This window comes from Salvia splendens, chromosome 2 (assembly GCF_004379255.2).
Source record: "Salvia splendens isolate huo1 chromosome 2, SspV2, whole genome shotgun sequence".
Classification (NCBI taxonomy): Eukaryota; Viridiplantae; Streptophyta; class Magnoliopsida; order Lamiales; family Lamiaceae; genus Salvia; species Salvia splendens.
The window spans coordinates 13567252-13592211 of NC_056033.1; the positions used below are offsets into that span (position 1 = coordinate 13567252).

Below are 24960 nucleotides of genomic sequence, written 5' to 3' on the forward strand. Positions count from 1 at the left end.
GGATTTTAATTCATTTTTTTTTTCTTACTTACCCACTTTTATCTCGTATGCACTAAAGATTATTTATTCTAGAGTAAATGTCAAAATTGGTCCTGAACATATGTTCATTTTATCATTTTGGTCATAAACTTTATCTTTTGCATTTTTTGGTCATGTACATTTCAAATCGGATCACAATTGGTCATCCGTTAACAATTCCGTTAATATTTAACGGTCAGTGATTTAAATCACAATTTTAACCAACTTAAACAATTTTTAATTATTTAATCATCAAAATTATTTTTTTAAATAAAATCATAAAATATTTATTTCAATTGCCACTTTCATCTTCTTCCTCCACTTTCATCAATGGCGTACGTGGAATCGATCTTGCAGAAATGCATCTTCTTCCCTCAAATCCGCAAAGGTGAGGAATTGAATGGGGAGATGGTATGTTTTGGCGTAAAGCGGGGCAATAAGTGTCCTGACAGAGTTCTCAACGACGCAAATAGTTGGCTTGAGGCGGCCGGATCTCTCCTTGGCGAAACGGTAGATGGTGGCGATGAGCATCATCAAATGAATGGTGGCATTCACACAAATACTTGAGCCTCGACCTGTTCTGATCGCCCCTCGCCTTTAATTCACACAAAGCAATTTGCCATTCATTAATTAATACATGAAATCAAATCTGATGATTGATGGCGGGCAGGCTTACGGATTTCGGTTGTTGGAGACTGCAATCTGTTTTTGCCATGACGAATTACAGCTGCGCTAATCTCCTCTCCTATGTCTGCTTCTTCTTCGTCTTCCGATCTAGAGGGATTTTTTGTTAATGAGAGAGAAGAGAGGATTTGAGGGAAGAAGATGCATTTCTGCAAGATCGATTCCACGTACGCCATTGATGAAAGTGGAGGAAGAAGATGAAAGTGACAATTGGAATGAATAATTTATGATTTTATTTAAAAAAATAATTTTGATGATTAAATAATTAAAAATTGTTTAAGTTGGTCAAAATTGTGATTAAAATCGTTGACCGTTAAATATTAACGGAATTGTTAACGGAGGACCAATTGTGATCCGATTTAAAATGTACAGGATCAAAAAATTCAAAAGATAAAGTTTATGACCAAAATGATAAAATGAGCATATATTCAGGATCAATTTTGACATTTACTCTTTATTCTATTTAATGACTGTAACACCTTCTGATTCGAATAAATTTGAAATTGACGCTAGATCTGTGAATATATGTTCCTTTTTTTATTGAAGAATCTCAAACATATTTCCCGCTCATCTTTGGCCGTTGATGAATTGAATATATTTAGGAGACAAAGACTCTAATTAAGTCCACGTCGACATAATATGATATTGATGGCGTTGCAATTATTTGGATGTAATCACGATGCACCCGTGACGAATTTTTTATAATGGGCCCAATTTCCTTTTTCTCCTTTGAAATAGTTATAATTAGGTTTTATACATCATTGCATCATCACACCATATCATTTTGCACCCCACTACCAAATTAAATTTATATCATATCAACCTTTTGAATTACTCTATAAAGTGTTGGAGATAGACGTGAATGTACACACCTTATGAGTTATGATTTAGTTAGATGTTTTTGTTTGAATTTAGTTAAATAAGTTGGTGATTAATCCGCTATTTATGCGTGAGTTATAAAATCAGAAGGAAGACGTGTTTTAAGGGGATTTCAAGTGGAAGTAAGTCAAATTAATTATATTTTCAACGGCTTTGAAATGCAGGTCATGTGGACCTTAATTTGTGGCAGTTGACTTAAGTAGATTAAAAAAATGATAGCAATATGGACTTCTTTACCATTAACCTTAACCATGTAGATAAAAATCCGATCATCAAATTAATCACTCCATATTTAGGGTAATCGAATTCTATTGTATTATGATTTTTGTGTGTAAATATTATGGAGGAGTTCAATTCAATTTCTCCTCCTAATTTAGAAGGCGAAATTTAATTTCATTTAATTGAGATGAAAACTATATCATTTACTAATAATATGAAACTGCCTTATATCATGGCGAAATTCAGCCACGTTTGATAGAAATTTAACAAATTGCACTAGGAAAGTCGTCCAGGAGTATTTTCACGATAATTATTAAGAATACAAATATAGGAAGATAATTGAAAATATTACTACTATATTTATATAAAAAGAAAAATATAAAAGAATTGTGATTTACTATATTTTTATAGAAAAAGGTGTTGTGATTTATACAGAGTCGGTTACTAATTAAATCAAAGAAAATTTAAATTTTGAATCGATCTCATGAAATCATAAGGTCGGCCATAGTCATCTTGCATATGTTATATGTTTGCATATCATTACGACATAAAAACAAAAGAAACAAATTATTACTACTAAACTAACCTGTGAAATTTGATTAACGGCAACCGAATAATTTTTTTTTAAAAAAATGTTATTTGATTGCATTGTTTGTTAGGAGTAGTATCTTTTTTAAATTGTAAATCGTCTGTTTATATCGATTAAAAATTTAAAAGACTTTTGTTGCAAGTCTCTGTCTACTTTTTCTAGTAAAAGCAATACTCTCTAGCATATGGAATGGGGCACGACGACGTGGAATTTAATTCCTATAGTTGTGGGCTTCTAACATAGTTTGTTGGACAATTAGCAATATGACAAATCATGAAAGCACTAATCATGGAGAAATTGTCAATCCAGTGGAGTAACAAAATCCAATTATTTTTGTCTACTTTATATTAAGTGGCCCGAATTCCCACTACTTCTCATCATTTTCTTATATAGTTTAAGACCTTAAGTTGAATGCTTATATAATTGATGATTTGATTCAGTTCAGAACAATACATTCCAAGAAACATTTACCGACCCACGCCTTTTTTAACGACTTTATGTCGACAAGAGATTTTTATGTTAGGCACCTACAATATTTTTATCTACTCGATTAATGTGTAAAAGAAAAAAAATGAAGAAAACAAACATTGTGCTACTAGTCTTATAAGATTACCATTTTAGTGGAAAATTTATTTATTGCCTAAAATCAAAGGCAAAAATTATTAGTCAACCCTTTGTCCATTACTACAATGCAAAATCATTGGCTTTCCAAATAAATTTTGAAAATAATGAATAATTCATTTTCTAAACTATTTTCGGTCAATTACAATTTAAAAGTTTCAAAGTAATAAAAAGTAATTGATGCATTGAAAAAAAAATCAGTAAATTTTCCTCCATAAGTATTAGTAATTTATTTATTTTCATAGATTTATAGATACATTAGATTATGTTTCGGTATAGAAGTTTGTTTTTAAAATGTGATTGCTCTGTTTGTAGTAGAGATCCAAAGTGTTTAATCGACATGTATGTTCATATTTGTTTAGTTTCAAACTTATTCTATTTTATATTTATAGTTTTTTCAATAAATCAATACTATTTTTTTAATTGTTACTACACTCTATGTAATGCCATTTTCTTATTTTAATAAATAAATGACAATATGAAAATAATATGGTGAAAATAAATTGAGTCTTGCATCTCACTAGGGTTAACACTAGTCAGTAATAACATCATCCAGTTATATCTCTTTTTTTTGTATCGATGAACATAATTTCTTCATAAAATAGAAGGCTAATGATTTAAAAAATATTAATGGTCCAAATGTCGTGCACATAAAAGTCAAATTAAATTGTTTTTCTCCTTTTTTGATTAATTCCTCTCCTTTTCCCAGTACAGTGTTTAATATTGTTAAAGTAAAGGTTTTTTTTTGCTTTATTCAATTCCAAACATTTTGAGAATTTCATAGAAAATAAATCAGATTAAATGATTAAATCTATATAGGCGCGGCGCTATTCAAATAATCTTATCCAACATTAGCATACCTAATTAATGATTAGGTATGCAGCTAGCTAAAGCTAAATGAACGGTAAAAAGTGGGAAACACAAAGCATCATATTGTTTGTAGTAGTACGTAATTAAGATGCCAAACTATGTTAAAAAAAGGTAATTGACGTTTACATTAACAAAAAGACGAAGAAAAGATGGTTATTTTTGCATGGGGCAAACCTAAAAAGCAGGCATAATCAACTTTACCCAATATTAGTTATTCGAAAATACTACTCCTAAATAGTCGCTTTTCTTCAATGTTAGGATCTTATAGTAAAATTAGGTATCCACTATTCCAGCTGGAAATAAATATACACCGCACTAACGATATCAACAAATCTGCAATATGATACACACACAAACACAAACACAAACACACAAAAATGAACTTTTATTTTTTTAAATGAAAAAACTATCCCCTACAAAACTTTTGAAATCAAATGAGAAAAACTAAACATTACTGTAGTATTATTTAATAGCTATATAGCACTCACAAACAAAACAGAACTTTTATTTCAAAATGTCGTTTACAGAATCTAAAAAAAAAGAGGACAGTATAATAAATAAAAATGTGTTAAACCATTCCCGTGAGCAATGTGAAAAATCATTCACAAATTATCTAAATTCCAAAAATGGAAACCCCAAGCATCGCACAGATCCCAAACACCCCCAATCCACTCCCCCACGCGCTCTCGCCTCCGCTAACATTTCCGCTCTGTCCTGCTCCGGGCGCCGCCGCGAAACCCGGCGCAGGCGCCGGGGCACCCCCCTCCGCCTCGGTGGCGAGCTGCAGAGTGCTCTTGGAGGCCAGATTATCGGGTGCGAAGGCGTGCTTGGCCGGGACGCCATCGACGACGGCCGATCCGACCTGCCAGACCTGATTGAGCGCGGCGGGGCCCTCCGGCAGCGCCAGCGTGGCGAATATAGTGATCGCGCCTTTGGAGGACTCGGCGCTCTTGGCGAGCACGCGGTAGGAGATCGGGGACTCGGAGATCGGGCCGTAGGAGGAGATGTTGTACGTTTTGACTATTGTAGATCCGTTGGGGGCGGCGAAGGCGACCAGAGACTGGGCGCCGACCATGCCGGTGGCGGTCGGGTTGAGGGCCCAGGCTACCCAGCCGTCTGGCTTGGCGGGCGGGGCGGTGAAGGCGACGGAGAGCGTCTTGGCCGCGGCGTCGTAGTTCCAGTGGAGAGAGGCGTCGAGTGTGGAGAGGTCGGTGCAGTTGGGGAATGTGAGGTTGTGTTTGGAGAATGGTTGAGTTTTGCAGGTGAGGGACAATGCCGGAGAGGAGAGGAGAGAGACGGTGGCGACGAGGAGGAGGAGGAGAGAGGCCATGGCTGGTTGTGTTTTGTGGAGAGGAGAGATATTTACGGAAGGGTTTATATAGAGACTAAATTCCAATAATTCTATTTTTTAAATTGCTAATAATTCATATTCCATATTTTGTATACAAGGTGGGAAAGATTCTGTTCCCATAAGAATTTGAGAATGGAACATATGGTCATTCACCTTCTATAACTAAAATAATCTCACAATTTATAATTTCACAACTTAATCCTAAATGGATTTGAGAATGGAACATATGAAATATGTAACTTATAATTTAATCGTAAATGGATAATTATGTGCTAATTAGTCATAGTCACCTTCTACAACTAAAATAATCTCACAACTTAATCATAGATGGATTATCGTATAATAATTAATTATGGCAACCGAACAACACCTAAATATACAAGTTTAGTGTTACTTCAATTAAATTTTATGTAAATTGTAAATATAAACAATATAATAATTGTCCCGAACTATTTAATCATATTTACATACATATGCAGGATGCTATTGCTAAGTATAATTAAGTGAGCACAAAGTCAAGTGAGAGTAATTTCTTTCGTCATACCTACAGAAATCATATTATTGAAAACGCATTTATGAATATCAGTTGGGAGGGTAGAGAATTTGTTAGGAAACAAATGTAGTAGACCAGAGATGTAATAAATTAAAGTTAAAGTGTGTGTATACAGAAAATGTTAATTTTATATAATCAGGGCGTGGTTTTGGTTATACGACCTGCGACCATAAATCATACGTATACTTAAAAATGAGGAAAAATCTTTTTTTTTTTGTTACGGAGGGATGTTACACGACGTTGGCAGAATGCACACTTACAATATGTGAATGGGTATTTTTTGGATTAAAAAAAGGTGAAATAATCGAGAATAGAAACACATGAGTGAATGTGTGTTCGCGGAATGGAATCCAAATGGCACTTGATGAATTGGGTTTATTAGTGTTGGTTTTAAGAGTGGCAACATAAAAATAAGAGCTTCCACAATAGCGCCTAGCGCACCGCCTAGCGATTTTCGCGAAAAAAAACCGTCTAGCGCTCGGCGGCTCCGTGGCGCTAGGCGGTGCGCTAGGCGATCCGCTAGGCGCTATTGCAGCGTCCGGATCGCCTAGTGCACCGCCTAGCGCGAATTTTTAATTTTTTTTTATTTCCGAAACACTATATATACGCGACTTGCCCGTCATTTTCATTCGCACCACTTGTATTAACGAGTACTCTATCTATCTTAATTTCTGTACAAGATCAACACCTAGAAATGAGTAACGCCGGTGGTAGTGGTGGGAACGGTGGGGATGCTGAGGAGTACGAGCGTATAATGAACGAAGCGCTAGAGGCCTATACGAACCGTGAGATTGATCAATGGATGCAGAGGGCCTTGCAGCCGGCGGTACCTCGACCTCGACCAGTGGTACACCGCCGAGCGGTGATTGATCGTGATCACGTAGCTGCACATCAGCGCCTATACGAAGACTACTTCGCACAGGAGCCGCGGTTCAACGCCAACCTTTTCAGGCGCCGTTTTAGGATGAGCATGTCCCTGTTTATACGTATTGTTAACGGATTGGAGCAACGATATCTGTATTTCCGCTTTAGGCACGATGCGTCTGGCAGACCCGGCCACACTCCTATTCAAAAGTGCACTGCGGCAATCCGGCAGTTGGCCTATGGAGGCGCTGCAGACATGTGGGACGAGTACCTCCACATCGGTGAGACGACTGCCCTGGAGTGTATGAAGTATTTCTGTCAGGGCGTGATTGAAATATTCGGTGACCAGTACCTTCGAAGCCCTACCCCTGATGACTGCCGGGATCTGCTGCGGATGCACGGGGAACATCATGGGTTCCCAGGGATGTTAGGCAGCATAGATTGTATGCATTGGGAGTGGAAGAACTGCCCCGCCGCCTGGAAGGGGATGTACACTACCGGCTACAAGGGAAAGAATCCCACGATGATCCTCGAGGCCGTAGCTGATTACCTGCTGTGGATTTGACATGCGTATTTTTGGATAGCCGGTTCGAACAACGACCTCAACGTCCTCAACTCGTCGCCACTTTTCAACGAGCAGTGTCAGGGTGTCGGTCCGGCCATCAGTTTTGTCGCCAACGGCAACCGACATGATATGGGCTACTACTTGGCGGATGGGATATACCCTAGGTGGCCCGTCTTTGTGAAGACGATCCGATGCGCATCAGATGAGCGGAAGCCCTACTTTGCGGCACGACAGGAGTCGGCGCGCAAGGACGTGGAGCGCGCATTTGGTGTGCTCCAGTCTCGATGGGCGGCAGTTAAGGGGCCAACGCGTTTATGGCATGTCGACTGCATTGCAGATATAATGTACGCATGTATTATCATGCACAACATGATTGTCGAAGATAAAGGTGGACAACTGACTGATTGGGCCAACGATGATAATGAAGCCGGTCCAAGCCACGGCGTGGCCGCCCCCAACGTACGGAGTGGAGTACCTCACGATGAAGACGACCGCCTCCAAGCACATGCCGACATGCGCCAAACGGAGGCTCATATTCGACTCCAAAAGGATTTAATTGAAGAGTTATGGGCGTGGAGGACTGCACGGCAGTAGTTTTTTTGTTAATTATGTAATTTTTTTAATTAATGTACTTTTTAAATTTTAATAATATTATTGAATTTTTTCGTATATGTATCGTAAATTAAATTGCGTATTTTGTGTGATTGTTAATTATTTGTTTTATATATTTTTGAGTGATGTGGCTATTGATGTGGCTGGGCTATTTATGATGTGGCTAGGCTATGGCTGAGCTATTTATGATGTGGCAGGAGGATTTTTAGTGTTGATGATGTGGCAGGAGGAGTTTGTGGCTAGGCTATTGCTGGGTTATTCCTATTGTGGATGGCCTAACAGATTTCTGTATTTTTACAGATAATGGACCTTCAGAGAAAGAGAAAGGGAAGTCATTTTTGGGGAGATGGTGCGTTTGGCACACGCATACACAAACATGACAACGTGAGGAGTAGAATTTGGAGGCATGCGCACGATGCGTGATGCTTCTTTCTTTTTTTTCCAAATATTATTACTATTATTAAATCTTAGTCTCCTAGAATATGCTACTTTTGATTTTCGTCATTCATTCCATCACAAAATAATTTCCTTGGTTAAATTGGACCCAAATAGCTGCCTATAATTATAAATTTATCACTTTTTAAATACTCCCTCCGTCTCAGTTTAAGAGTCATATTTTGCTATTTCCGTCCGTCCCAATTTAAGAGTCTCATTTAGAATTTACCATATTTGGACATAAAATGTAATCTCATTGTTGATGAAATTTACACTCAAATGCCATTACTTTCATAAAAAATAAAACAAAACAAAATCCTAAACATACAAAAAGTCAAAAGGGTCTCACTTTCCACTGCATCACTTCAATTATTACACACTCTAACAATCACTACCTCACTTCAATTATTACACACTTTAATAATTTCTTAAAACTCGTGCCCTAACTAAATTGCACTCCTAAACTGGGACAGAGGAGGGAGTATAAAAGATGCACTATTACTTATTTTTGACAAGGCAAAGGGTTTTGTGTACACACCACCCTTCTCTAGTTCTCCCTCTCCTCCATCATCGCTTATGCCTCCCTTGTACTGTTTGAGCGTGCTATGTGCGCGCACATGAGACTAACTCTTTTAACAAAATGCATATCATTATAATATACACTTTTATAGCTTCTGAATTTCGGACTTCGACTTTGCAGCTATAAGCATATCATCCACGTAGGAATAAGATAGATCATGGAACCATATCATCCACACCTTTCAGCTGAAGAAGTCCTTGTATGGACTAAAGCAGTCTCCAAGGCAATGGTATAAGTGATTTGACAGCTACATGGTTCAGATGGGATATATCAGGAGTTCGTATGATTGTTGCGTGTATCACAACAAAACTGATGATGGTTCCATGATTTATCTTGTTCTGTATTTGAGTATGCCTTGAATCTGTATGATGGTTCCATGATATGTTTCTATTTTAGGCCCTAATTGTTATATTGGGCCTAGCCCGTCGTTTGTGTGCCTATTTACATAGAAGTAGGGCACATTGAAAAATAATCTGAAGAGTAAAGGCCAAAATTGGTCCTGAACATATGCTCATTTTACGATTTTCGTCCTATACTTTATATTTTGAATTTTTGAATCCTGAACATTTAAACTCAGATCACAATTGGTCATGCACTAACTGTTCCGTTAGTTTTTAACGGTCAACGGGTTTAATTCCGATTTTGACCAAATTAAACTGTTAATTATGATTTTTTACTCCTTAATTATTTGGTTGAATAAAATTATCCGGTCACCTGAATAATCCCGAAGCTCCGCCAGAAAGAATAGGCGGTGAGTTTTAAGGCTCTCTTCTAAATTCAATTATTTCACTCTTTCTCAATGCGGAAACACTAGAGATCTGATTAGTGCATTTATCAAGTTTATTTTAGTTAGATTTTTCGAAGAAATGCCGATAAATATGTATAGATCTTTGTCATTAACATCTTAATGCTTCAAGATTGTGTTCCTCTTTCCGATTTTAATCAAATGTTATACGCTTGTACCTTTGTTTAGTCACATTCTTTTTTTTAAAAGTGATGGGTATATTACAATTCTCTAAATCCAGTGAATTATGGAATTGGGGCTCTAGGGCTTTCTTCAGTCCAATCGCCACCGCCGCCGCCGGTCTTGACTCCGGCAGCGGCGTCGAGCGACGCGGCGGAGGAGTTTGAGGCGTCGGAGAGGATTAGAAGCGGGCTGTTGGAGGATTTGTTTGGGGAATCTCGAGCTTATTGTGGGAAAAGGAAAGAGGGTTTTATTGGAGATTTGCATGATGATGAAGAAGAAGGTTTTGGGTTTGGGTTAATTATTTTATTTAGAATAAATAATTAAGGATATAATTAGGTAGTAAAAAATTATAATTAATAGTTTAATTTGGTCAAAATCGGAATTAAATCTGTTGATCGTTAAAAACTAACGGAACAGTTAGTGCATGACCAATTGTGATCCGAGTTGAAATATTCAGTATGCAAAAATTCAAAAGATAAAGTATATGACCAAAATCGTAAAATGGGCATATGTTCAGAACCAATTTTGGTCTTTACTCTAATCTGAATACAATTTGTTCTATGTTTCTTTCTCGTGGACGTAGCCAACATTGAACCATGTAAAGTATGTATCTCTTTACGTTTCTGTTTATCTCGATTACATAATTGTTCTATTATATCACAACACAAAGTCGAAGCAAATATTGAATGTCACTACGATATACTTATAATCCAACCAAGTATTATACTGTATCTAAAATGAGCTAAGCACCAGTTGGTCGGTGTTAATTTTGGTGAGTTTCATGAATATCGTGTAAGTCGACATAATTTGCCGACGACAACAAAAAGTAACTAGGGAAGAATGCATTTGAAAACAAAATGGGTCAATACAATAGTTTGGTGAATTCACGCAGTCAATACAAAAAGTAATCTAAACTGCTAAATCAAAGGCCTATTTTCACCCAAAAAAAATTTAATCAGCAAAACATAATCACTTACACAATACTTAAAGTAGCTTATGTATAGCCGAAGCCTTATCAATAGTAGAATATTAGTTTTGCCTTATCAATAGTAGAATTTTAGTTTGACTATATGAATGAATCACATTGGCAAAAGTTAAGCAATACCCAGCACACGTGTGAAGGAAAAGTGAATGGCATTATTCAATTGGCTGCAAAAAACAGCAAACCACTTATCTTTTTCATTCCAAACAAAGGCGGCTACGATGTCTTGCCGCTTTTTGGAAAATAGGTAACCCATTTTAACATTTAATATTTTACGTTATCATAAATATCCATAAAACCACTGACTATTGATCATGTTGTTTAAATAAAATATTATCGATTTTTCATAACATTATGAACGCAGCATGATATTTAAAATGAAAAAAAATAACAATATCACTACAAAATACTATGTGAATAAGAGGTGGAAATTTCTGCAGGAACGTCAAATGATCAGTTGGTAAAAATATGTAAAAAAAAACTGAAATGTTTCTTTTGGAACTCATGGGTGAAACTGTGAAAGTGCGGTAAGCATCACCTAATCCTTTTCCTAATACATTTCCTATTCCTCACTCACAAGCATGAGTAATGGACTCCATCATTAGAAGTAAAATAAGAAAGAGAATAGTATAGAAGAGAGTCGTATATATATTATTATTTTTCTTATTTTACTTTATCTCTACTCTAACTATTTATTATTATTTTTGTAAAACAACGTCCGATTTGAAGCGCCTCACTTGTAGCGGGATGAAGGGTTATGTTTGTGAGGGGTGGAGTAGGAAATGTATTAGGAAAAAAGGATTAGGTATGTGTAAACTGTTTACTCATAATAATTAAAAGGTACTAATTGATTTTCGTGTACATATAGATGTCTCGCTTAATTCATTTCAATATTGGTTGATGTAGTGTGTATATATATATATATATATAGAGAGTTGTGATCATATGATAACCCCTAAATATCGTAATAACCCTATAACCAAATTTGGACCACACATTTTTAAAATCACGCGGTTGAGATTAAAACTTAGATTTACTTCACAAAAAAAAAGCGCGGGGGTAAAACTGTCATTTCCCTCATTTAATTTATGAATTTCCCCAAATATCACGTAAAATGATAAAATGATATGTTTATTGCATAGAATGATAAAATGATAAAATGATATGTTTATTGCATAGAATGATAGTTTTGAGATTCAAACTTAGATTTACTTCATAAAAAAAAGGGCGGGGGTAAAACTGTCATTTCCCTCATTTAATTTCTGAATTTCGCCAAATATCACGTAAAATGATAAAATGATAAAATGATAGATTTATTGCATAGAATGATAGTTTTGTCGGATAGAATGATACTCTAAGTTGATAAAATGATACTTTTGACTGACTGATAAAATGATAAAATGATACGTTTATTGCATAGAATGATAGTTTTGCCGGATAGAATGATACTCTGAGTTGATAAAATGATACTTTTGACTGACTGATAAAATGATAAAATGATAGGTTTATTGCATAGAATGATAATTTTGCCAGATAGAATGATACTCTGAGTTGATAAAATGATACTTTTAGCTTATAAATGTTAGGTTTACTGCATAAAATGATAGTTTTGCCGGATAGAATGATACTTTCAGCCGATAGAATGATAGTTTTGCCGGGTAGAATGATACTTTCAGCCGATAGAATGATAAGTATTTTTGGTGTATAAAATGACATTTTTGTTTAATAAAATGATACTTTTACCTGATAAAATGACAGTAACCTTATAAAAATGATACTCTGAGTTGATAAAATGATACGTTTACTGCTTTGTAAGTGTGTATATTATGTATTGTGCCGATTATATTAGGTTTATTGCATAGAATGATAGTTTTGCCGGATAGAATGATACTCTGAGTTGATAAAATGATACTTTTGACTAACTAATAAAATGATAAAATGATAAAATGATATATGTTAGGTTTATTGCATAGAATGATAGGTTTGCCGGATAGAATGATACTTTCAGCCGATAGAATGATAGTTTTACCGGATAGAATGATACTTTCAGCCGATAGAATGAAAGGTATTTTTGGTGTATAAAATGACATTTTTGTTTAATAAAATGATACTTTTACATGATAAAATGATAATCTAAGCGGATAAAATGACAGTAACCTTATAAAAATGATACTCTGAGTTGATAAAATGATACGTTTACTGCTTTGTAAGTTTGTATATTATGTATTGTGCCGATTATATTAGGTTTATTGCATAGAATGATAGTTTTGCCGGATAGAATGATACTATGACTTGATAAAATGATACTTTTGACTGACTGATAAAATGATAAAATGATAAAATGATATATGTTAGGTTTATTTCATAGAATGATAGGTTTGCCGGATAGAATGATACTTTCAGGCGATAGAATGATAGGTTTGCCGGATAGAATGATACTTTCAGCCGATAGAATGATACTTTTGCCGGATAGAATGATACTTTCAGCCGATAGAATGATAGGTATTTTTGGTGTATAAAATGACATTTTTGTTTAATAAAATGATACTTTTACATGATAAAATGATAATCTAAGCGGATAAAATGACAGTAACCTTATAAAAATGGTACTCTGAGTTGATAAAATGATACGTTTACTGCGTTGTAAGTTTGTATATTATGTATTGTGCCGATTATATTAGGTTTATTGCATAGAATGATAGTTTTGCCGGATAGAATGATACTCTGAATTGATAAAATGATACTTTTGACTGACTGATAAAATGATAAAATGATAAAATGATATATGTTAGGTTTATTGCATAGAATAATAGGTTTGCCGGATAGAATGATACTCTGAGTTGATAAAATGATAGTTTTGCCGGATAGAATGATACTTTCAGACGATAGAATGATAGTTTTGCCGGGTAGAATGATACTTTCAGCCGATAGAATGAAAGGTATTTTTGGTGTATAAAATGACATTTTTGTTTAATAAAATGATACTTTTACATGATAAAATGATAATCTAAGCGGATAAAATGACAATAACCTTATAAAAATGATATTTTGAGTTGATAAAATGATACTTTTGACTGACTGATAAAATGATAAAATGAGCGAAATTAAGAAATTAAATGAGCGAAATTTGGATACGTAAATTTTATCATGAGCGAATTGACATATTTACCCCGCGCTTTTTTTTATGAAGTAAATCTAAGTTTGAATCTAGACCGCGTGATTTTATTATGTTTGTGAGGGGTGGAGTAGGAAAAGGATTAGGTATGTGTAAACTGTTTACTCATAATAATTAAAAGGTACTAATTGATTTTCGTGTACATATAGATGTCTCGCTTAATTCATTTCAATATTGGTTGATGTAGTGTATATATATATATATATATATATATATGATTGAATTTTTTTGTTTATGTACGTCTATTTTTTAATATCCTAAAGTTTATAGATTTTCCCAATTACACTAAATTTCAAATTAATCACAATTATCATAAGCATTACCCTTAAAGAGGAAAGAGAACCACAATCCATTCTTCCAAAAAAAACATCAATTCACGACTTAGTTTGAAATTAAAATACAGCCCACTTGAATATCAGCATTTTTTTCGAAACAAAGGCCCAAATAAGATTCGCTAGTTTAATTTTATTTTCAATGAGAATGGGCAAGAGAATCTGACCATTTTGATTCTAATGCTACAGATGCATAAAATTTATCCATGGGGAGCTATTATTAAAATTTTGTATATGCATATAAAAAAATAAATTGATTTGGAGAGTTGCCACATCCACAGAAATAAATAAAAACTATTATTGAACTGAACAAATGACAATAAATGCATTCGAATGCTTCGATAGTAGTAAGTACTAGTATATACTGATTTCGAATTTAAAACATCAATTATAAATGGATGACCTTTTAATTGGTTCAATAACAAATTGGGCTAACTCTATGGTAGTAATAATTAAAACTTAAAAACATTCTGAAATGTATTATGAAATTCACGTTATGCGCTGCAAAGTGGGCTTCACTTTGATTGGGCATTCTATTATTAAAACTCAAGTAATTTTGTCTCCATCCTCAACGACAAAACATTTTGCATAAGATATCAATTACATATAATGATATGAAAAAAAATATTTCCATTTCCAATAGCAGTTACACGTCACACGACCCACGATAAATTTTTGGGAAAAAAAAGGTTTGCAAATTTATTACTCCATGTAAAATAATTTTGAAACAGCATAGGGAGGGAGCCATATGTGCACAAAAAGTTAAAAAGCTCATTTTTGCAAAATGTGAGGAAAATGAAGTTGTGCAGTCACACATGGTAGACCCCTTTTTTTCTTTCCCATCAATTTAATCAGTGGGTGTCTCTGAAAACAACAATGGCAAATTATGTGACACCTATTTTCTCTTGCATTATCGACTTCATTATTTTCCTTCTTCTTATGTGCAGAATGAACACGTTGCCAAAAATATTCTATTTCAAACACTGAAAGCATAACCATAATAATTTTCATTTTCATTTTCATTTTTGTTTTTGTTTTCTTTTTTTGGCGCAATATCATTTTTTTGTTTTATTATCTGGATGAGTTGTCCTGTTTTGGGAAATAGCGTTAAATACCCATATTTTGGAGAGGTTCCATTCCACCATATAAGGAGCTCTTTGACATTGTCGGATATTTTATTTATTTTAATAAAAATGCAAATTAAAGTTCTTAGCAAATTATGTGATTTTCACTCAAAAGAAATTATTGTGGATACACACACTGACTCCACCTATTTTCCTTGTTAGCTCTGAGGTGGCATAGTTTGTCTATTGCGACTGTGATATGTGTATTAGTACTAGTATTATATTTATGAAATAGTAGAATTAATATACATGCACTAGTTATACCCAAAATTCATAGTGACCAAAACACAGAAAAGTTTGGTGCCATTTTGATGGACCACGGAGCAAGACAACACACGGCCATTCAATGTGCCCACATTACTCTCGTTGGGAGGGCGTTAGCAGATGACTAAACACCCTCCTAGTCGGTGACGAACCTGTTCAATACATCACCAAGTGTAGCAAAGGAAAGTAGTGTAGCTCTTGTGATACATCTAATCACGTTGAGCTTATCAATTACTACTAAGATTTCAATCTAAGCAGGCATATACTCCCAAACCCATTGACCACGGTAAAAAACTTGATATTGAAATGAATTATTCACAACTATATCAAAACCTTTCTCCAACGCGAATATACACAAGGGGTAAAAATGACCACGAGATACCTCAAGATCGTTTTCAAAAGCAGGGTTGTCACCAGAATTTACAGAATATATGTGCTCACATTTATGCGCTGTGGTTGATGTTGACAGCTCTGTTCATCCTATCAAGAATGCCATTGGCCTTCCTCTTTGCCCTGGAAGTGCCGTCTCGAACGAGCTGAGATAGCGTGCAATGTCTGTTCTCCTCTTCTCTCATGTCCCTCCATGTACTTGAATCACTGTAGCAGATTGTATGTAAAATGGCCACGCAGTTCTCCTTATTGCGGGGACAAGGATTCTCCCTTATGATGCGGAGCAAGCAAGGGACTGCACCCATGTCGATCATCATCTCAACCGACTTCTGGTTGGTCGAAAGCATAGCAAGGATGGCCAACAACTCATTCACATGTGTTCCTTCCTTGACCTTTTTCACAATCACTCCAACCGCGCCATCTTTTACAGCTTGCACCTTATTCTCATGGAGGATACACAGGCTGAAAATCGCAGAGGCAGCATCTTTCATTGCCAAATCATGCCCTTCGTCCAGCAGCGTGATGAGGGGCTTCAAGCCGCCCAATTTCCCAATCATTTCCTTGTTTGAGTCTAGGGCGCTCAATGTGAAAAGGGCTGCAGCTGCATTGGTTCTTATCCGCACAGTCGCAGTCTCTGGCCTCACAGCATTAATAAGAATCTGAATCACATTAGGCGTCTCTGCAACGCGCCTCTTGTTATTGTCGTGGATGGAGATGTTCAAGATCGTCGTGATGACATCCTCTAGCAGGCCTTGATGAATCTTGGTATTCACTCGAGAGAGCACAGACACTAGCTGTGGAACGGCCTTTTCAGATTCAGCAAATAACGCGCGAATGGAAGGAATTTGTTTTGTCAATTGGCGCAGCCTTTTAGCAGCTTCTATCTGATCAGATAATAACGTGGACGACAACTTGGACAGGTGATGATGGACTTCCCGTGTGTCTGCCTCGGACAAGGCCTCCCCGTCATTGTAATTACATTCTGGCAGTTTGATCCCACGAATCTCGCACCAGTTCGTTATCATGTCACGGATCAAATGGTTTGGTACGAGAGCAGTGTGTGACAGCACCTGCTCGGTTTGAGGGCACATCCTCTTCCCAGATTTAAGCCAGTTTTGAATGTAGGCACGATCATATGTCTGCCAATATTCAACAAAACAGATCCCCTTTAAACAATCGACACTCAACCAAATCTAACAGAGAAATTCAAATATATTTAGAAAAACAGTTAAAAACCAAAAGATCAAGTAGGGAAAATTCAATCTGGAAAAAAGGATCCAATCAACCGTATAGGAATTTCCCTCTTTTTGAGAGAAGCAACATTTTAAACTCCCCAAAAATCCCCACAATGATCGGAGCCATCACATAAACAGACCATATTTTTTCACACACACAATTGAGCCAATTTAACCGTCGAAATACATACATTGACAGAGCATAATTTCACACACACACAATTGCAACCAAATTCATAACCTAAAATGAAGATGAAGAAAGAGACACACAATTGCAACCAAATTGAGAACCTAAAAAGAAGAAAACAGACCATAATTTCACAGAGAGGGAGAGAATGGAGAACGAACCAGTCCGGTGCAGAGAATGACGGGATCACTCATGAGTTTCTTAGAGAGAGGGCACTTGAACTCCTCCGGTACAGCGACGGGGATGGAATCTTGGCATTGGAGCTCCAAATCAGCAGTCTTCTTCAGTTTCAAATCCTTCAACACAGAGAGCATTTGCTGCGTCCTATCGACCGTCTTGAGATTGAGGTCTTCATCCTCCACAATCACCTCCAACAGCTTCTGCAGCTCTTTCTTCAACTCGATTGCTTTCAGCCTGATCTCTCCATCCCCTTCGCTGTTCGCCATATTATCAGCTCTAACCCGCAAAATTCAATTGCAGTTCGAGTCATACAGAATCTCCACTCGCCGCAGCATATAATTCGCAATTGAATTCTCTCTCTCTCTCTCTCTCTAGAAAGGGGGCTGTACCTGTATTGTATGTGATGCGAGTGAAGTGTGCGATACGAATAAGTGCTCTCTCTGTGTGTGTGTAGGTTTGGTTTGTAGAGAAGAGAAGGCGTGGTGGGGACGGTTATCAAGCAATCAGTGAATCCATGGCTGGACAGCTGGCACAAGGGCGTTTTCTCAATTCTCATGCACAATTACTGGACTAATTAATTACCACCTAATATTTCAAATTAATTCACTATTTCTTAAGAATTTCGTTTTGAAATTTTATTAATAATTATGGACATTCATATTAGTGTTGTCATAGCGCAGTAAGTAAGTTGTAGCACAAATTAATATATTTGTGCGTTGTATGTTACATTTGATATGTTTTACTCATTAGCATTGATTGTGAAATTGTGACTATGTGTCACTACGTGGATGGTTTTGGGGTTTCAATTGTTTTAATTTTGGGTTTTGAGACTAAATTATTTTGTTAAATGTGTCAGCAGGTTTGAAGTCACAGAGTATAATTAATTATCAATTTGGTAAAAGGCTAATTTCTTAAGTTTGGAGTAATAGTAATTAGAATTGACTATTTTAATTTGTTCAGATAGCACTACTAATTAATCTCATAGATGAACATGGTTTCACTGTAATTTCTAAAATGCAAATACACTTTTTCACATTGCGTTTTCAGAGTGTAATATTACTACCGAGTGCAATTATTTAATAATATTTAAAACTTATAAATGTGATTATGTGTTGTAGTGTACAATATGAGAAAATTAGGCATCGCAAAGAAAAATTAGTATTTATTTAATTAATTAAGTGTACTAGTTTTGCATGTGATGAGAGGGATCAAAAGGGACATGTGTACTAGTTGAAAATGATAAGAGGACATGTGTGATGTCCTTTTTATTATTTTTGTGCTTTTCTATTGTCTAAAAAATAGTTATTGATTACATATATTCAAAATAAGTAATATAATAATATTATTTAAATAATGAAAATATTATCGAATTTACACTCTTTTTTTGTATTGCAACGGTGAATTTCCCTAAATTTACTAAATTAATAATGATTTAATTTTATGCAAGTGTAACCCGAAATTTATGAAAATATTATACTCCATCAAATTTAGTTGGATATATATATATGTGATGATACGATGATGTTGTGGACGAGTGAAGAGAAAATAAAATAGGTGAGAAAATAATATAAGTGAGTGTAATTATAGTAAAATTTTTCAAACAAAAAATTGTCTTATTTTAGGTGGGCGTCCAAAAGAAAATTTATATTGTCATGGCACGGATTGAGTATTATATTAAAAAAATTTATTAACGGAAGTAGTTTTATTTTTAAGAGTACTATTTTATCGAAGACTATCATTTTTAAAAGTATAGGACAAAATTCATGTCATGATAAAATGAAAAAAACCCAAAATAAAATATGCAATGTCTATATAAAAAATAATGCAAAAATGTGATTCAACTCTGCATATAAACTTTATATCCGTTAATGAATAAAATAAATGTATATAAATTGTATATACACTCTAAATTTTCAATTGAACAGAACAAATTTCTTTTAGACATACTTTATTATTTAAAGTATTTCTTTACTAAACACCTAATGTCCTATTAAATTTATAGCTAATTATACATATATCGAGTTCAAAATTAGTCTTTTCATTCATTACTTATTATAGAAAGATAAACATATTAATCTTCATCAATCGTTTTAAACTATTTGATTTATAAAAGTTTGTGTCGTATATTTAAGAAAATTGAAATTCATTGTAGAGTGTAGACCACCTAATTACTGCGAAAATATGAGATTTCCAACGGAAGAAGAAACATATGTTCATTGCCATGTGAATTTGAATAACAGATCACCGAAAAAATCATAAATAGGTTTTCGGCAGTAAACTACAAAATTAAATCTAAAACGTAAAATAATTTGTATAAATGTTAAACCATATGTGAAATTTCAATTATTTTCAATTGACATTAGCAAAAACAAGTCATATCAAATAAATCGATCTCATAAACCCAAATTGAAATATTGTACACGTCAAGTATCACAATGAAATATTACACCTAAATACTCATATTTAATTATTCATTTATTTGTCTCTCATTAGACAGAAGAATTAATTAATTTAACTAGTGGAAATTTGAGTAACAGCATAATCGCACCGAGAGAACTGCGGTGGAGCCGGGTTTTATTCAGCTTTCTCTTTATGGTCATTTTTAGATAGTTGAATTAAATAAATCAACCGACATTAATTACATCTCGCAAGTCAACATTTATCTTTAGACTCATTCCTTATTTATTAAGTAGTAGTCCATCACCCTCCAAAGAATATGCACTTTGATTTCGGCACGGGTTTTAATGCAAAATTAGTAATAGAAAGAAAAAGTAAATAAAATATTGTTAGTGGATAATGAGTCTCACCTCATTAGAGAGGAAAGAGATTCAAAAATTAGAAAGTGCATATTCTTATGGAACGGACTAAAAAGAAAATAGTATATATTCTTGTGGGACGGAAGGAGTACTTTTTATTCATTGTATAACCATAGTGTATCAGCGCATGATTATTCCTTAAATATGAGGATATGAGTTCGATCCTTGCTTTTATAAATAAAGCAAACAATTCAGTTAGTCTTCGGTAACTTGGGATATGATCTGTTTGTAATTTGCTTAAATTGATAATTAACAATTATGTCAACCATTTATTTTATAGATGTTAACATGTAGGCATTTGTATGTCAACTAAACGCATGTGTTATTTAATATTATTTAGTTTTATTTTATAACTTATTGCTATAATTGTTAAGATTTAATTTGATCTATTTTAGAAGTTAATTAGGATTTGATTTGGTAGGTACTAAGATAATAAGCATACAATTTAATTGTAAGTTAGTAGTAATGTAATTTTACTAAAATTACTATCTAATTGAATATAGAATTAATTTTAGTGCAAGGGGAAAAGAAGAAATCAATTTCATTACGATATAATTACTCTATAGGAGTATTTTTTTTTCTTTTTGTGTTTGTTAAACATAGTTCAACAGCTAGAATTAGAACAGTGAATAATATTCTTTTGAGCGTGGAATATATTTCTGTTGATTTGTGACCCATATTCAAAGGTAGAAAGGATTGCCGAAAGTTGAAGAGATCTCACAATTAGGGAATTTGATTACCGCAATTTCCGTAATTTTATTACTGTCACACTTCTCCATAGAAAACTAGAAAAATGCAAAAATCACGAGTCTTTCATGATTGTTTTGTTTCCTAAATCATAACACATCGTTTACTTTTTAACGCGTCGGATTTATTTATACAACTCGTTGTTCGGATTCATAATTACTAAAATTTCAAATAATCGACAAATTACATTGTAAAATTCAGAATAAAATATTAAAGACTGATATGCCAATATAATATCGCAATCAATTTTGTTATAAATACGTGAACAAGCATGCACAATGATGAGATATTTTTTTTTTTTACTCCTAAGTGTAGTTGTACGTACACAATTTATTAGAATCGGTAATAATGAGTGTTCAATAGATCAAGATTCATCAAAATTGAATCTAAACACTACTAAACGAATAAAAAATTATTTTGTTTTCGTATTCTATCTTTCCATCATTTTGTACAATCCTAAAGTTGACATATACCAATAAAGATATTAATATATAATATAATACTATAACAAAATGAAATGGTTAACTATACAGTCAGGAGTCGACGTGAAGGGAAGGTGCAGAATATTTTTATGAAGATATACTTTTTCTATGTATTATACGTGTTTGATACGAATGCAATTGGGTCCTCGTTAATTAAGGAGTAATTAGGGAGGAGTTCAACTCACATGACTTAACAATTTTGCTTCCGTTTTTTTTTTAATTTCTCTATTTTAAAATCTTATTATTAATTTGTGGTGAACCAAATCAAGAAAACACATATATTTAGATTTTTTTGTAGGCCACCGCCAACCATATTTCTTTTGGCGGTGGTAGACTATGTGAATATTAGTATCAGGTAGTATAATAAGATATTTATAATTACTTGACAATTTCAATCCAAATTATTCAAGATAACAAGCACATTACTATATAACGCATGATACCTTTTTCAGAGTGTATGATAGACATTAAAAAATGAAACTCCAAATAGTTGTAATTTTCACTAAGTTGAATTTCAATTTTTTAACCGAATCAATTATATATCTCCCATGGTATGTGTCAAGTGGAGATTGAATGAAAAAAAACGTTGATCTGAATCCCATGTTATTATTTGCGTCTACAAACTAAAACTAAAACTATGTACACATTAAATATATGTAAGATCTCACATATTCCATAGTTTGGCTTTGAATTACATGTGATTCAAATCAGTAATAAAGATATGTCGAATGTTTCAAGGATTTAGTTAGTCAAGTCCAATATTGATGATTTTAATTATGGATTTTATATCAATTGGGCTTAAATCAGACCATCAAGATGCCCAACTATTTGAAATTTATGATAATTGGTACTCCTTGTACTTGTTTTTGGTCCACCTCAAAATTAGAATATGATTTGTGCCGGTAAGTTAGGGCATTATGAAATATAATTTCCTTGCTACTCCAAAAATCCAGCCAATAAATCATGTTTCCAGTTAAATTTTATTGTTATGCATCTAGCAAACAGACAGTATACTATACACCATATATATGGACTAATATGGTTGAAAAAAAAAATCGAGAATTGTATAAGAAAACCCATTTCCGTATATCTTTTACTTTCTATACCTTGTATTGCTTCAATTTTTTAAACGTATTTAGTAGCAACGTAGCAAATTCTTGTCAATATATTAGTGAGTGCACTAACTGATACTATCGGTCGACCTCTCCAACAAAAAAAAATCCATGAAAAAGGTTTTTTAATTTAGTTAAAGACGCTAGTTTATGTTTTAAAATATGCTCCCACCAACACCTAAAAAATCGTTGTTATTATTATTGTCCCAACTAAAATTAGAGAATGCAAATGGAAGCATCCTATAAAAGTAAAATATTAATTTAATTTATCCTTAATTTAGGAACATTTTCTTTTGCATCTTAAATTATTTTATTTTAAAAAAAATTTCAACGCACTCGATTTTAGAGTCTTTAAAAATTATAGTAAGTTTTTTTAGTGGACGTGACAAAGTTTGAATGGGGTAAATAAGAAAAAGGGATCGAAGGATTATATGCAGAATAGTAGAAATTATTTTGCGTGGTCACAAAGGCTGATTGTATACTTTTTTTAAAAATCATATCTAGTACAATCTTTGTAGATTAATAACGGAATAGTTAAAATATATTCGAGATTTTGCGTGGTCACAAAGGCTGATTATATAATATTTTTAAATCATACAATCTTTGTAGATTATTAGCGGAATAGTTAAAATTTATTCGAGATTTTGCGTGGTGACAAAGGCCTTTCCTATATATTTTCCATTTAATTTATGAAATTTTATACTAGTGTATTACCATAAAATCCATTCTCGTGCATATATATACAGATATTAATCTATACATTTGAGACGTGGTAGCAGCCGTAATGGCGGAGGCGGCAAGAACGCCTTTTCGGCTTTAGAAGGCGACGAAGCCGACGCCGAAAATTTACTCGTCGTCGTCTCCACCGCAAAGGCGAAGAAAAGGAATGACAGTAACCACTTGTCGTCTTCTCTCAATCGTGGTATATTTGCTTATGATCTGTTTTTTAGATTATTTTACTTTCTATAATGAAAACTGAAGAGCGGAGGGTCGCACTTGACACAGACTTCTATTCTATGCATATCATTGCAAAGAAGAGTGAAGAAGAACCCAATTTTGTTAGTCTTTATACTATTCAATTCATCCAATTTTTATCAACTCAACTTTATATATTCCCTCCATTCATTTATCGTGCATGCTTGTGTTTATTCAGATCTCTTCTGGTGACAAGCTGAAGAAGACGATTCGTTCGTCTTCCTCATCTTCATGTTCGTTTAAGGCCAAAAAGATTATGCTGCCGCAACCACCACGGAGGCGTCCTAGACGAGAAAATGGTTCTAGAAACCAACCCGATGCCTCTCCGAGAGTCGGAACTGTTGTTATTTTGCCGCCACCTTCTTTTGAAGATGTCGAACAGTTTCCAGCTCTTGCTTGATTGCTATTGTATTGAGCTTTTTTGGTAGGGAAGTGTTTAGCATAAATTCAACATCATTTTGGTGGATATTGTTGGCTTTTTTAGTTAGTCCTACATTTTTTTATTATATAATTAAATGCATAAACTGTTTTAAATAATACTAATATATAAAAAGAAATACTATATTTTAATTGTGCGAAATATAAAAATAACATGGCTAAACCATTGATTATATAAAATTGAAACTATCACAACACAACACATTATAAATAAAATACAATACACAAAAACACCACTGACTAAAACTTGGTCTGGACTCTGGATGATTTGGATAATTAAAAAAAACATCAAAATTTTGCAAAAGCGAATGATTCTATATTTTGAAAAGGATAAATTAGAATTTTGTGATGCAGAATTTGACGAGTGGAAGATCCAACAAATTTGGAAAGCTACTTTTTAAAATTTTGAGATTCACGAAAATGAGGAACATATTAGATTTTGAAATGATCAATTTGCACAAATGAGATTGGATCAAAATGTGTATTTAAAGAGGAAAATGGTAAGTAGCAGTTTAAAATATAAAAAAATGGATTTTTAAAATTAAGGGCATTTTTGACCCTTCAAGCCAAAATTAGTCAACTTTTATTGAAACTTCAGCGACTAAATTGTAATTTCGGCTATATACCCTTCGACTCAGTTTGGTACATGAAATTGGAATTGGAATTGAAGTAAAACTGAAATTCTATAGAATGGAATCCTATGTTTGATAAAGT

General features: G+C 34.0%; 2 protein-coding genes and 2 long non-coding RNA genes across 4 annotated transcripts; 1 reads left to right on the forward strand and 3 right to left on the reverse strand.

The window, feature by feature from the left end:
• Positions 1-248: 248 nt before the first annotated feature.
• On the reverse strand, positions 249-891 carry LOC121780618. The gene is made up of 2 exons (XR_006046065.1): positions 695-891; positions 249-613 (listed from the first exon to the last, which is right to left on the reverse strand). It is a non-coding gene; the product is annotated as an uncharacterized LOC121780618 (long non-coding RNA).
• A 3467-nt stretch (positions 892-4358) lies between these two features.
• Positions 4359-5236, reverse strand: LOC121761427 (auxin-induced in root cultures protein 12-like). Its single transcript, XM_042157078.1, has one exon. The coding sequence runs from the start codon at positions 5208-5210 to the stop codon at positions 4494-4496; it is 717 nt and encodes a 238-aa protein (XP_042013012.1). The 5' UTR covers positions 5211-5236; the 3' UTR covers positions 4359-4493.
• A 10725-nt stretch (positions 5237-15961) lies between these two features.
• LOC121761439 (U-box domain-containing protein 9-like) lies at positions 15962-18119 on the reverse strand. Its single transcript, XM_042157085.1, has 2 exons — positions 17658-18119; positions 15962-17213 (listed from the first exon to the last, which is right to left on the reverse strand). The coding sequence occupies exons 1-2, from the start codon at positions 17940-17942 to the stop codon at positions 16128-16130; spliced, it is 1371 nt and encodes a 456-aa protein (XP_042013019.1). The 5' UTR covers positions 17943-18119; the 3' UTR covers positions 15962-16127.
• Positions 18120-23617: 5498 nt separating this feature from the next.
• LOC121780545 lies at positions 23618-24284 on the forward strand. Its single transcript, XR_006046048.1, has 3 exons — positions 23618-23755; positions 23839-23891; positions 23987-24284. It is a non-coding gene; the product is annotated as an uncharacterized LOC121780545 (long non-coding RNA).
• Positions 24285-24960: the final 676 nt, after the last annotated feature.